Source organism: Cavia porcellus, unplaced genomic scaffold, assembly GCF_034190915.1.
Source record: "Cavia porcellus strain 051 isolate PalLab524CR breed Dunkin Hartley unplaced genomic scaffold, mCavPor4.1 scaffold_32, whole genome shotgun sequence".
Lineage (NCBI taxonomy): Eukaryota > Metazoa > Chordata > Mammalia > Rodentia > Caviidae > Cavia > Cavia porcellus.
Window position 1 is genome coordinate 29371506 of NW_026947515.1, and position 14035 is coordinate 29385540.

Below are 14035 nucleotides of genomic sequence, written 5' to 3' on the forward strand. Positions count from 1 at the left end.
AGTGGGGTGATTCCTCCTTTGTGACCCCTGATGCCCCAGAAAAGTTTCTGATCCTCCGAAGGAGAAGCAAGGCTTGTGCCAGGGAGCAGCCACGATTCTGCCAACAGCTGACTGTCCCCCTGCTCCAGGCGTAACCAAAACCAGGAGAACCGGAGAACAAAGAAGGGACAGTGGTGAACTTGACATCACGTATAGATGCGTCTAGACATCCCACCAGTGCGCAGAGCCCGCCGAGAGCCTGAATCGAAGCCTGCAGAGTGCATCCATTTAGGGGAACAGAGTTTTGCTCTTCACCCATACCGGCAGGGTGCGCACACGAAGTATCTTTGTGACACCACCCAGCTGCTTTCCCAGGGGTAAAAGGAGGCTCTGAGGGAAGCGAAGCCGGAAGAGAAGTTAGGGCGTGTGGGCAGTTCGCGTTCTGCGGCGCTCGGCCCTTCGCGGCCGCCGTAGGGTGGGGGGGCGAGTACGGTGGCCGCAGAGTTAGTGACTGTGGGGCGGCCGGCTGCGGGTCCGCCATGGGCAACCTGTTCGGCCGCAAGAAGCAGAGCCGGGTCACCGAGCAAGACAAGGCCATCCTGGTGAGGAGCTAGCAATGAGCTGGGAGGGTCCGGAGTTTCGGGGTGGCAGGGCCCAGAGCCTCGGTCGCATGCTCCGGGGAGGCGGGGTACGGGCAAGGGCAGCGCGCCGGCATCCTGCGGTGGGCGTCTGCTGGGGGCTGCCCAGAACGCCTGGGCCGGGTCTCTGGAGTCCGCAGCAGGCTGGCAAGTCGGTGGCGCTAGTCGGGCCAGGCCATCCTGCCTCGGGCGTTTCTCACCCTCTGGCCGCACACCCGTGTGCAGGGCTAGTCTGGCCCCTCGGCGCCCCCGGTGCCCTCGCTTTACCCGCGGACCGTGACCTGGGCTTTGCCAAGCTTGCCTGCGCCCGTGGGACTGGTGTCCCCGCCCCGGTGGGCAGGACCGTGTTCCTAACTGCAGCCTCAGGCTCTTCCTGGTGTTCGGGGCAGTTAAAAGTCCAGGAAAAGAACCAAATGTTGTAACAGGGAAATGTGCAGAATGCTCCTTTTTCGGAATAGGAAAATGTGTCAGGAAGGTCTCCCGGACTTGAGCAGAGTTGGCCTTTTCTGATGTTTCCCTTAGTTTTTCCCAAGAACGACAACAACAACAAAGATTACTCTTGTATTAACAGAGAAAGGAATAAAATGGAAAATGATTTTTCTTGGCTTCCCAGCTCATGTTATAAAGTTATTGCCAAATTCCCCTGGATGAAGAAGAAATGATGGACATGGCTGTCATTAAAACGGCCACAACATTGGGTACTTACGTGGAAGTTGGCGCAAAAACATTGTGGTTTAGGGCTTGCCTAGGTTTCCAGCCTCCACTGTCTGCTGCTCCTGGCTAAAGCAGGACACCTGAGGCCTCTCTTTAAGGATTCATCCTCCGTTTTTTCTCCAAATAGTTTTCTGTCTGTCAGGGGTTCACCTTGGTGGATTCTACAGGCAAGGCAGCCTTCCATCTATTCCTCCACAGAGTTTCAAATGCTCAGAACTGCTTTATATGTTCTTGGGATCACTGGAGTAAGGAAGTCCAGCCCTGCCTGCTGTCTGTGATCCTCTGCTCAGACCTGTTGCTCTACAAAGAGGCACCCAATCCTCTTGGGTTCCTTTCTAATCTCTTCCCATGCCCGGACTTGTAGTTTTTTATTCAGTTGTATGGGTAATAACGTAGAATGCTTTGTTGCTGCATCTGGGGAGGAAGTGCATAGACTGTATAGTGTATAGTGGTCACCTCGTAACCAAGGGAGGACTGGCCTCTGGCACTGCCACTCTGTAAAGGGCATTCAGTGGAGAAAGAGGACTAGAGACAGCCTTAGAGATTCTGTGTGTATGTGTCAGGGGGAGTGGTTTCTCACTAGCTGAGTTTTAAAAGGTGTGCCTCTACCTTGATTTAATTCACTTACAGTGATCTACCCCAAAGAGATCATCCTGGGTGTGAGAAGTACCCTGGGTCTAAACCCAGCATCCAAAAATCATCTGAAATTATAGCATTGGGAAAAATTAGAAATGACCTAAATTAGGAAGGATTGGCAAAGCTGGTAAACACTGATGCATCCTTTTTTGTTGTTGTTGTTGTTTATGGTTTTTGTTTGGCTAATTTTGTTTTTTGTTTTTGTTTTTGTGTTTTGAGACAAAGTCTTATTTTATAATTCAGGCTGGTTTTAGGCCAGGCATGGTGGCACAAGCCTGTAATCCCAGCACTGAGGCAGGATAATTGCTGTGAGATTGAGGGAAGCCTGGCTACAAAAAAGCAAAATAAAATTAAATTAAATTTTAAAATTCCAAAAAAATTTAAAAATTCAGACTGGTCTTAAACTCACTGGGTAGTCCACGCTGGCCTCAAACTCACAGGAGTCTCCTGCCTCAGCTTCCCAAAGAGTGCTGAGATTACAGGTGTATGCTATTGTGCCCAGCTGGTGTATAGTTTTGAGGGGTGTAGAAAGGTGGGTAGTGACGCACACAGACCATCCAGCACGTTTCTTGGTGGATATTAATGTAAGAGGAAACTAAGCAAGAATTCAAAATGTGCAGGACATCCCAGATAGGCACAGGCACAGGTGCTAGTCACCTGCTTGCCTATGCTCTGATGTGCATGAATCTACCAGAAGCTGGTGGCTGCTTCCCCACCCAACCTCAGAGTACTCCTGCTGCTCCCTGAAGTTATAGGGGGATGGATGCCGGGAGCACCCCAGTTACCTGGTAGAAGTATTTCCCAGTCCTGCTGCACATGCTCTGGAGGGCAGATATTCCTCCTAACTGGAGGACATTGCATCAGAGGTTGCCTGGCCTCCTTCGTGAGCTCTCAGCCCCACAGACTGCTGCAGGACAGCCTGCAAGGACTCAGCCAAGTGGGCACTGATGCCAAGTCACTCTCTTGGCAGCAACTGAAACAGCAGCGGGACAAGCTGAGGCAGTACCAGAAGAGGGTCACACAGCAGCTGGAGCGTGAGCGGGCACTGGCCAGGCAGTTGCTGCGGGACGGCAGGAAGGAGTGAGTGGGGCCCATGAGGTGGGCCTGTGGGCTGGAGTGGGTGGGCAGGTCCAGCAGGGGCCACCGCGCTAATTGTGGCTTCCTTTGCAGACGGGCCAAGCTGCTGCTCAAGAAGAAGCGGTACCGGGAGCAGCTCCTGGACCGGACAGAGAACCAGATCAGCAGCCTGGAGGCCATGGTGAGTGAGGGAGTGGCCCTGAGGCCTAGGGGGTGGGACAGGCTGGCCCCCCCAGGGTAAAGCTGGATCACTCCTAGGTGGTAGAGGAGTCGATACAGACATCCCCGGTGACAATCTCGATGCCTTCTCTGTCTTCTGAAATGCGGAGTAATGGGAGAAGGCAGGGAGTGGGCACAGAAGCCATCCTAACCCCTAGCAGACGCTGGCCCACAGCACTGTCCCCTGAGCACCGGCCTGGTCTTTTGCAGGTTCAGAGCATTGAGTTCACCCAGATTGAGATGAAGGTGATGGAGGGGCTTCAGGTGGGGAACGAGTGTCTGAACAAGATGCATCAGGTGGGTCCTTGTCGGGCAGGTGGGTGAGCTTGGGCTTTCTGTTCAGTGTCTGGGGCCACTTCTGTGCTAAGCGCTTGACCCAGAAGAGGCTGTGGCAGGTCCAGCTGGGCTGGGATATTCACAGTGACTGGCAGGTGGTTCAAGGCCATGGGGACCTGAGAACAGCACCACACAGTGGCGTGCTGGGTCCAGAAGGCAGTAGGCTGGGGAGCATCGAGAAGAGCTAACCCCCAAGGCTCCCTGGAGATGGTGTTGGGAAGCAGGGTAGAATGGTCCTGAGAGGAGCTGAGGGTCAGCACAGGTCATGCTCAGAAACATGGTCAGCCAGCAGGCGGGTCAGAGAGCTGGGGCTCGGCCAGAGATCATGTTCCTCTTGAACTCTCATTGGCGCTAGATGGCTTGGGCACCAGCCTAGCAAGGGCGCTGCTTTGAACTTGCCACTCAAAGGAAATCAAGTCCCTAACCCAGAGAACAGTATCCACTTTTGACTTACTTTACCCATGACTGTCGAAGTTGGCACAGGCTGGGGAACGGCCTGGTAGTGCCATCCAGCCCTCTGAAGCCAGGTCTGAGAGCCCCATGACATAGTGCCAGAATGGCAGGGCCGTCACTCAAAGAGAGCTTCAAACCTCACCCTCTCCAGGTGATGTCCATCGAGGAAGTGGAGAGGATCCTGGACGAGACACAGGAGGCTGTGGAATACCAGAGGGTAGGTGCTTCCAGGCCTGCCCCTCACCAGCTGGCTAGTGCCATCACCAGCTTGGTGACCCTGTGACCAGCTGCCCTTGAGGGCCAGACCATTCCGCTCCTCAGTGCCCTGCGCTGTATCCTTCATGAGGCGCTGCCTTTCCCGGGCCCTGCCTGGCACATGTTCACTGCCACTCTCCCTACAGCAAATCGACGAGCTGCTGGCTGGAAGCTTCACGCAGGAGGATGAAGATGCCATCTTGGAGGAGCTGAATGCCATTACTCAGGTAGCGGGACCCCGAGCTCCCCAGGCAGGCCTCTCTGTGACGAGCGCCACTGATCTGTTTGAGCACTCAGGGTGCTTGTTCGGCCCCCCTGCTCTCCTTCCTAAAATAGCTTGCGTTTGTACTAAGCTAGTGCCTTTTGGGCTGATGTGGGTTTAGGGGGTTGACATCAGGGCCTGTCTCGGCAGTTGTGACCCTGTACCTGCATGGAGCGGAGGCACTGAGCCTTCCTGGCCTGCTCAGCCCCTTTCCTTCCCATGTGGGACTTTTAGGTTTTGTTTCCTTTTGGTGTCCCTGATTCTTCTGTGCACGTTGAGGTTTCTAATGTATCCTGCCCCGCCTCCACACCCAGGCCCCGAGCTCTGTGATGGCCCCAGCACAGGGCTTCTCGACCTGTGGGCCCTGCCAGTTTGCCAAGGCCACCCTGTGCCCTTTGAGCCTCCCACTGTCCTCAGCCCAGTGGGAAACCTAAGTGGGAGGTTGCCATGACTTCCTGCTGCTGGAGCTTGAGAGCCTGGTGCCCTGGCAGGCTCCCTGCTGCTCACTGGGACAGCACTGCACAGACTCCCAATGGCTGCAGTGACTTCCTTGACCTGTGGGCACCAGGGTCTCTGTTTAAAACCTGTGATCTTGGCGTGGCCCCAACCTTCTGAAACAGGGTCTCGGGATACCCTGAGAGTGGGCCATCATGACCCCCTCAGGATCCCACTGGAAACCCAGGGTGATCTGAGTGTCTGAAGACGGCTGGTAGAGGTCTTCTGAATGGGAGGGGTTCTCTTTCTGTTTCCCAGTTGGTCCCCCAAGAGCTAGGTGTGCAGGGCCGGTGCCTCGTGGCCCTCTAAGAGCAGGGCATAGCCAGGCTGGGGCTGACCTGCCGACCGGCCGTCTCATGGCCTCGCCTTTGCTTCTCACAGGAACAGTTAGAGCTCCCAGAGGTCCCTTCGGAGCCCCTTCCTGAGACACATCCAGGTACCCCGCTTTCTCCTTTCACCCTAATTGGGGTCCTCAGAGTGGTGAGTCCCAGGGGGAGCACTGCGAGACCAAACACCTTCCCCAGAGAGTGTGGCCACGTGGCCTTCCTTGGAGCCTGGTTTCCCAGGAGTGGGGCAACCTCATTCCCACTGGCAAAGGCACATCCGGATGTTAGAATTGGCCAGAGGCTTTTTCAGGGTCAGCCTGCATCTGCTGCCTGGCTGTGCAGTGCTCACTTCTGGTTCTCAGGAAAGGTCCCCAGGACCTGGCCTTCTCAGCAGCCCATGCAAGTTGCCTTCCAGTCCCCTGTGGCCTGCAGGGGCTGCTGGTCGGCCTTCACGAGCCCAGCTGACTGCACCCTTCCCAGAGTGGCCTGCACCCGATGTCCTCTGCGGCCTCACCCTCTGGAAAGGTCTGCTCTGGTCTCTGGATGTCATGAACCTGTCTTTTTTCCTCCACAGAAAAAGCTCCTGTCAAGGTCAGGCCCAGACAGGCAGACCTGGTGGCAGCCTCCTAACGTGGCCCTGGCAGGACTTGAAGGACACCCCGAGATTGGCCTACAGAGTCTGGGTGTGGCGGCCAGCATGGAGCATGCAGCTGGGTGGGGCCATGGCTCCACGAGGCTTGGGCGGCTCCAGACGGTCCCCTCGCTGTTCGGTCTGAACTGCTGGCCTCGCCGTCTTGCTCCTGCTTCTGGATTAAAGGACAACGTGCAATCCTCAGCCCGGCCCGGCTCGGAGAGGCCATGGTTCCGCAGTGGCCGTGGCCTGGCCCTGTGTCCTGGTGCTGTTCACTGCTGCCCGGCTCCAGTGGCCTGTGCTCTCCCCGGGGGAAGCTGCCAGCTGGCCTTGGGGTCCCTGTGCTTCTTTTTCACTTCTTTGTTGCTCCCTTTAGCTGGTGAAGGGCTTCACTGAAAGGGCCCTGTCTCACCTGGCATTAGTTTCCCTGTGTGTCAGGACCAGAATGCCTGGGAACCAGCACTGCCGACCGTCCCAGCACCCAGACTCAAGCCTCTGTCGCTCAGTGGAGGCGGGCCGTGGTCCGGCACTGCTGGATGGAGGACCACAGGAGTCCCAACTTCACCCTGTGTCTGCAGGCCTGTGCACCCTGGCCCGGCCCTGCTGAGGAAGGACACCTGAAGGTGGTGGTGAGATCCAGCTCCATCAGGTGTGGCCCCGCCGTGTACCTTGGGAATGCCACACCCTTGTCACCAGCTCCTGAGCCAACAACAGCCAGGGCAGGAGGCACAGAGCCTGGAAGCAATGCCTCATGTGTGACCCTTGTTTGCTCGCTGGACAATCTCACTGGTGTCTTGCTGACCTGTGAGCAGCATGAGGGCAGTGGCCAAAGAGAGCTCTCAGCACCTCCCGGGCAACCAGGAGCAGAGGGGAAACTCTTGCTCTCCCAGACAGGTCAGCCTGTATATTAAAGTTGACCCCTGTGTGGCCTGTGCCTCCTGGACTGGGCGTTTCTATGTCCCGAGGTGGCTCCGGCTACACAGGCAGCTTGGGATGAAGCCCTGACTGGGCACAGGTGGGGACATAGGCAAGGACCACATGTCCAGCGGAGGTACAGCTTCTGGGCTCTTCTGCTGGTGGACAGAAGGCAGGCCAGTTCTTGGCAGCTGAGCCTGACAGTCACTCTGAACGGTGCCTCCTTGCAGGCAGGGTGGTGCTCTGGCCACTCTGAGAAGATACCTGGCTGCCTTTCAGGGGTCAGTGGTTTCCAGTGGTCCCCGTGGCTGAAGGTGTGGTCTGAGATTTTTTGCCATGAGGGTGGGCAACTGGTTCAGAGTCCTGATGCCTGGTGGGACCCAGGAGCCCGGGAAGCAACCCCACTCCCATACTGCAGCACCATGGGGTGCTGGCCATATTCCCAGGGCTCCTGGTTTCTCAGAAGCTGAGACCTAGGTGTCCAGGGGAGGGACACCTGCTGGGGACCCAGAGGGAACTAGGCGCCGCCCTATGGTCACTCATGTCTGCGTCTGCCAGGAGGGCACTCATGTCTCTGCCTGCCAGCCTCAAGGAGATTCTGCAGAAAATGCTTGGGCTCTACTCTGCTTGTAGTACCCTAAGGGTAGTCAGTGAGGCCTGGGCCAGGCCCACAGCCTGCCCCTCTGCAAGTCCCAGGCATATGTGGAGGAGGCTGAGGGCCCAGGCTTATAGACAGGAGCACAGCTGGACAGGCCACAGCGGATGTCCAGGCATTGTCACAGCCTCACCAGATCCCTCTCTAGGGTGGACCCTTTTCCTGCCTCTCTCCTGCAGGAGCATGGCCGATGTCACAGGATAGGCTGGCTGCTGGTGGCATTTTTCACTGTGGACTGCCTTCAGCCCAAGCAAGCTGCTGTCCACGGTGCCCTGGCGTGAGCCACATGGGTACAGCTGGGAGCAGCAAGAAGAGGACAGGAGAACCACATCCCCTCCCCAGGTTGTCAGTCTTTTAATCTCCTCGCAGCCTAGACCACCCTTGAGCAGATTCCCTGACTGCTCAGTGTGCCTGCTTTACAGCTTCTTGTTTGGTCCTGGGGCTGGTGGCAGCTCCTGCCAACCAGCAGGAACCCAGCACCAGCCAGGGCCTGGCCTGCCTGCCTTCCAGTGTGGGTGGGTACATGGCCCTGACAGTCACAAGTCAAAATTAAGTGCACCGACCAAGGCAGCGCTGGAATCCTGCCTGAGAGACTCCCTGAGGTGTGGGTAGATGAGGAAGAGGGGTACCCTGTGGGTACCTGATGGCATGCTTGGCAGCAGCACCCATGCCAGGAAGGTGCAGAGGGGCAGGAGAGACCCCTGGAGCCACAAGAGGCAGCAGCTTTAAGGATGCCGGGGAAGCCCTAGCTATGGTGGCTCCTGCAAAAGCGCACCACAGCCCTGGCTCAGGTGGGGACAGTGAGAAGTGACCCAGGTCTCCAAGGTTCCCATGGGTAGCATGGAAAGGAGAATAGCGTGGGCTGGAGGGGAGGGAAGGGCAGGCGCAGGGTGTCCTGGTGGACCAAGGAGGGACAGATTGTGATCCTGACTTTGGTCCTGCATGAGGTTGGGGGGTGCTGTCGGCATCCATCCTTGCCTCCCCTCAGTTGCTCCACCTGTGACAGGCATGTGCCCGGCAGTGTGGACTCACTGTGCGCTCTCAGGGACTCAAGCTCTGTGCTGCTGTGGACACCTGCATACACAGCGCTGTGAGCAGGGTCCTGCTGGCTCTGCAGGCCTAGAACCCACAGTATGGGCGTCCTGCCTGGCCTTCAAGTTTTGTCACCAATGGGGCAAGGAGAAGGCAAGGGTGCCCCTTTGTGAGGGCATCTCCTGATCTGAGAGCCAGGCCTCTTGGCCTTTCAAGTTCTGAAAGTCCCAACCTTGGCTCAGCCTGCTGGTGCTCGCCTGTAATCGGCACTCTGGAGGCTGAGGCAGGACAATTAAAGTTCTAGGCATTTGAGCAACCTGGTGAGCCCTGCCTCAGAATGTAGAAGGGCTGAGTGTGTGGTTCGATGGCAGGCTGTGTTCAGCCCGCAGTGCTGGCAGGGGAAGGTTCCAACCTTTAACTGCCGTCAGGACAGCCAGCAGAAAATGTGCAGAGAATGACCTTCAGAGCCTGTGGACAGCTGCCCGGGCACCTCCATGGGTGCAGAACAATCGAAACAACCTTGGTTAAATGTTGGGAGCCGCAGCCCCGAGCCCGGTCGCCTCACTTGGCGGACGTGAGGCCTGTAGTAAAGAGTGAGGCCTGAGGTAGATTACCCCTCCCATCGAATATGCTAGTTTCCTGCTTACCGCGTAAACAACCCGCTCAACAATATAGTCTGCCTGGCAACTGATGATGTTAGCCAATCAGCTTGCCTTGCTTACTTTAACATGATTGGACACTGTACCCGTATATATACTGGTGCCACCCCTGGGAGGAAGTAGAAGCCAGGTAGAAGCCCGGAAGTAGAAGCCCAGAAGGAGCCGCAGAGAGCGGACCGATAGAGGCTTCGGGGCAGACTGAAGCACAAGAGGAGCCGCGGAGAGCGGACCAAAGGAGGCTTCAGCTGGGAGAACCCAGGGCAGGCTGTACGGAGAAGAAGAATAAAAAGAAAAGGTTGTCCACTACCAGACTGTGTCGTGTGTCCTTCCTGCCGGCCGGGAGCGGACATCGACATTTGGAGGCCCGCCCGGGGACTGATCACCCCCGAGACGTGACAGTGGACAACGCTCCAGTACAGAGCTGCGAGACAGGTGAGTTGGGGATAAGCCTGGGCTCTGGGTGGCGCGCACCTACAGGGCTTTTAGACTCCCCTCAGGCTCACGCGTAAGTGGCGGATTCCTTGGGCCTCACGCGGTGAGTAACATATTAAAAAATGGGAAACATGCTAGGTAGCGGCACTAAGAGCGAGGGTGGTTGTGGAGAAAGCTCTCAAGAGCTTACAAAAGTATGCAGGGTATCTGAGCAGGCCCAGTCAGGGAGCTCCCGAGAGGGGTCCGTCAAGGGGAACAAGGATGCTAAGGAGGAGGACGGGGCTCTAGCCTCGGAGTCGTCTGACTCCGAGGACGAGGGAAAGTTGAATGGCAAGGAGGCCAAAGAGACCAGCTGTCAGGAGCCTAAGTCGCTCAATAAGGAGTCGCAGGGTTCTTTTCCAGCGTTGCCCCGCGAATTGCGCTCTGCTCAACCTGGTCTGCGGAGGAGTAGAGAGCTCCTGAGTGCGCCCCGGCGCGAGAGGGAGGCGAAGCCTTCCGCCCCACCTTGGGGGCCGTTTCCGGAGGCGATCCCTCGCCGCGGGGCGGCCGCCCGGGAGCTCCCTTCCTCTTCGCCAGAACAGGAAGTGATGCACGGGCCCCCATTTTCCGCCCAATCACGGCCGTTGTTTTATGCTCCGCCGCCGGCGGATCGGTATTTTCACAGGTGGCTTTGGCAGGGGAGACGCTTGTTTCATGAGGTACATCCACCACCTGGGATGGATAGTGACCCCTATGGGATATTTCCTGTACAAGTGGCTATAGGCCAGGGACGCAATGTACGGGAGCCTTTTGAGATAAAGCAGATTAGAGAACTTAAAAATGCAGTTACAACTTTTGGGCCGACTGCGCCTTACACCATTGCCATGCTGGAGAACCTGTCTTCTGGGCCCCTCACCCCCGCGGACTGGATTCAGCTGGCGGGGGCGTGTCTGCCCTCGGGTGGTTACCTGGATTGGCGAGCCTGGTATGCAGAGTCCTCTGCAGAGCAGGCTGAGAGAAACGCCAATCGGGGAGACCGGGGGTGGAACAAGAGAATGCTTGTGGGAGAGGGTCGGCGCGCTGATGGTCAGACTCGGTTCCCCGGCGCTCTCTGGCGGGGAGGAGATAGAGAGCCATCCGCTCCGCCCTGGAGCTCTTTTCTAAAAGCGGCTCCCCGCCGAGAGGCCGCCACAGGAAACCCTCCCTTCCCTCAGCCGGCACAGGAAGTGACGCCCCGTTTCACTCTGTCGCGACCGCAGTCTTATGACGTCGCGCCGCTGGGCAGACGGTATTTTCATGGGCGGCTACTCTGCCGAGCAGGCTGAGAAAAACGCCGGTCGAGGAAAAAGGGGCTGGGGATTTAGCTCAGCGGCTTAAGCGCCTGCCTTGCAAGTGTGCAGTTGTTAGTTCGATCCCTGGTACCAATAAAAAAAAAAAAAAAAAAAAAAAAAAAAAAAAAAAAACGAAAAAGATAAAAATAAAAAATAAAAAATAAAAAACAAAAAGGGGGAGTAAACCCTCGAGGTTTGATCCCTGGTGATGTTTGGCAGATGGACATCACACATATACAGGAGTTTGGGACTCTTAAATATGTTCATGTTTCCACAGACACCTGTTCTCGCGTCATATTTGCAACAGCAGAAACAGGTGAAAAAGTGTCTAATGTGATCAATCATTGCCTGGCGGCTTGGGCCGCATGGGGCAAACCAAAAATATTAAAAACTGATAATGGACCAGCCTATATAGGCAAAGCTTTCAATGAGTTCTGCAAAATGATGGAGGTTCAATTAAAACATGGTATCCCATACAATCCCCAAGGTCAAGGAATCATTGAGAGGGCTCATAGAAGCCTCAAAGAAATTTTACAAAAACAAAAAGGGGGAGTAGGCCAAGGCCTGGCCCCAAAGGCACGATTATCCATGGCACTATTCACACACAATTTTTTAAATTTAAATAATGATAATCGCTCCCCAGCTGTGGAGCACTGCAACCCTTCCCCCAACCATAAAGGGTGGGTGAAGTGGAAAGATGTCCTGACAGGACAATGGATGGGCCCGGATCCAGTGGTCAGCTGGAACCGAGGCGCGGTTTGTGTTTTCCCACAGGAACTGGGACGAGAACCACTGTGGATACCGGAGAGACTGACACGGGCAACAAAGCCCTCGACTGAAGATCAGACCTGCCCTACTGGAGATCCATCACAGACCAACCAACAAGATGAATAGAAATAGCGGTAGCCCGAAATGGACAAAAAGATCCTCAGGCATATGCATGGCTTGCTCGATTGGCCCACGACCGAGTCTAGATATGGCGGGCATCCTTCATTCTCCTCCATAAGGTGACAATACACAGCAGGGTAGATGAGTCAATGACGGGTAAGAGCGTGCCTCCCCAGCACGACTCGACCTAAGCCAGGCCCTACCCCATCCTGCACGTAAGCCGCTGGACTGTTAGATGCTGCCCAGGTCTAAATTTCTCTCCAAGGGGATTTCTTTACGGAGAGGAAATGAGTGCAAGCTTGTGTGCATCCAGGTTCCGTCCAGTTTGTGCCTGGCCCTAGAAAAAGGACGAGGGCCTCAGGGCCTTGGCAGACCATGGGACGGCCGACCAGGGTCTAAGCCAAGGACCTACGGTGGGCCTACGCATAGGGCATAAGCCTCTGCACCCAGTCCAGGAAGGGCTACGATGCGCACATTCATAAAAAATAAAAAAGGGGGAGATGTTGGGAGCTGCAGCCCCGAGCCCGGTCGCCTCACTTGGCGGACGTGAGGCCTGTAGTAAAGAGTGAGGCCTGAGGTAGATTACCCCTCCCATCGAATATGCTAGTTTCCTGCTTACCGCGTAAACAACCCGCTCAACAATATAGTCTGCCTGGCAACTGATGATGTTAGCCAATCAGCTTGCCTTGCTTACTTTAACATGATTGGACACTGTACCCGTATATATACTGGTGCCACCCCTGGGAGGAAGTAGAAGCCAGGTAGAAGCCCGGAAGTAGAAGCCCAGAAGGAGCCGCAGAGAGCGGACCGATAGAGGCTTCGGGGCAGACTGAAGCACAAGAGGAGCCGCGGAGAGCGGACCAAAGGAGGCTTCAGCTGGGAGAACCCAGGGCAGGCTGTACGGAGAAGAAGAATAAAAAGAAAAGGTTGTCCACTACCAGACTGTGTCGTGTGTCCTTCCTGCCGGCCGGGAGCGGACATCGACAGTTAAATCTTACATCCACTACAGAGCTGGCTGTGGTGCTTCCTTCTCTCTAGGTTGGCTCAAATGATGCACATGAGGCCAGCTGACGGACTGGTATGTAATCTTTAAGGCCAGTCTGACAGTCTCCTGCACGGCGCTCTCTGTAAAAGATGAAAGTGCAGAGGGATGGCAAGCCAGTCAGCTCCAGGAATGTCAGCTGGATGCGAGCTTCCAAGTAAGAGGCTGTGAGTCCCCAGGGCACCAAGTTTCCATATCAGAAACTGAAGCAATGGCCTCCTAAATCCACTCATCTGCTATCCCAGTCTAGTTATGCAGACTGGTCCCTCTGATGCTTTTTTCCCCACTGGCTAGCCAGCGCAGGTCACTCTCACAGTTCCTGCGAGCTTCCCTGTCACTCACCTCGAGCCACCCCCTCTTCACAAGATAATAAATTCCGGGAGAGGCCTAGGATCAGGGCCTTTGTCTGCACATCCTACTGGAATCAGGCCTAGGACCCCTTGGCTGCCCTTAACTTGGAATATGTCTTGGTGTCATTACTCTTGCTGTGGGTCGCACTGGAGGGCATAGATTGGAATTAACATGATGGGATTCCAGTAATGTCTCAGTGGGATTATAAACAGAACTTTCTGGGTTGTGAGGAAGATTAAAGGGATTACAATGTCGAGATTACGGTACTCAATATTTGTATTACAGAATGAAGAAAAGCAGTGCAACGAAGTAGGGTGACATTGGTACAAAAAGCTCTAGGTGGCTCCCCTTCACACCATCTTATAGAAAAGATGCCGCCCAGCAGAGCAGCAGGCAGCGAGGGGTTCAGGTGGCACCAGGAGACTGCAGAGGTGGGGGTTATGCTTCAGTTCCTGTTGCTCTGTTTGCAGCACTGAGGATTGAGCCCAGTGCCCCTGCATGCTAGCAAATGCTCTACCGCTGCAGCTTGGCCTTGTGTCATTATCTTGAGAGAGGGTCTCACTAAGTTCCCTAAGTAGCTCCCAACTTGTGATGCTCCTGCCCCAGCCTCCCAAGTAGCCATTGTGGGTATGCACCCTGTGCCTGCTGGTGGCTTCTAGAAACTCAATGTAGGACCTCGTGCTGAGCTGTACCCCAGCCCCATTGCTTTAGTCTCACCAGGAAAGGGGTT

General features: G+C 55.7%; 1 protein-coding gene across 2 annotated transcripts; it reads left to right on the forward strand.

The window, feature by feature from the left end:
• Nucleotides 1-423: 423 nt before the first annotated feature.
• On the forward strand, nucleotides 424-12849 carry Chmp6 (charged multivesicular body protein 6). 2 transcript variants are annotated; one of them, XR_010045274.1, is made up of 9 exons: nucleotides 424-581; nucleotides 2938-3047; nucleotides 3138-3225; nucleotides 3474-3560; nucleotides 4204-4269; nucleotides 4454-4534; nucleotides 5446-5500; nucleotides 5965-9714; nucleotides 11799-12849. XR_010045274.1 is itself a non-coding variant. In XM_003464797.5 (8 exons), the coding sequence occupies exons 1-8, from the start codon at nucleotides 519-521 to the stop codon at nucleotides 6018-6020; spliced, it is 606 nt and encodes a 201-aa protein (XP_003464845.1). In that variant the 5' UTR covers nucleotides 424-518; the 3' UTR covers nucleotides 6021-12849. The 2 variants fall into 2 exon arrangements, 1 of the variants encoding a protein (XP_003464845.1); XM_003464797.5 differs by having other exon boundaries at nucleotides 5965-12849.
• Nucleotides 12850-14035: the final 1186 nt, after the last annotated feature.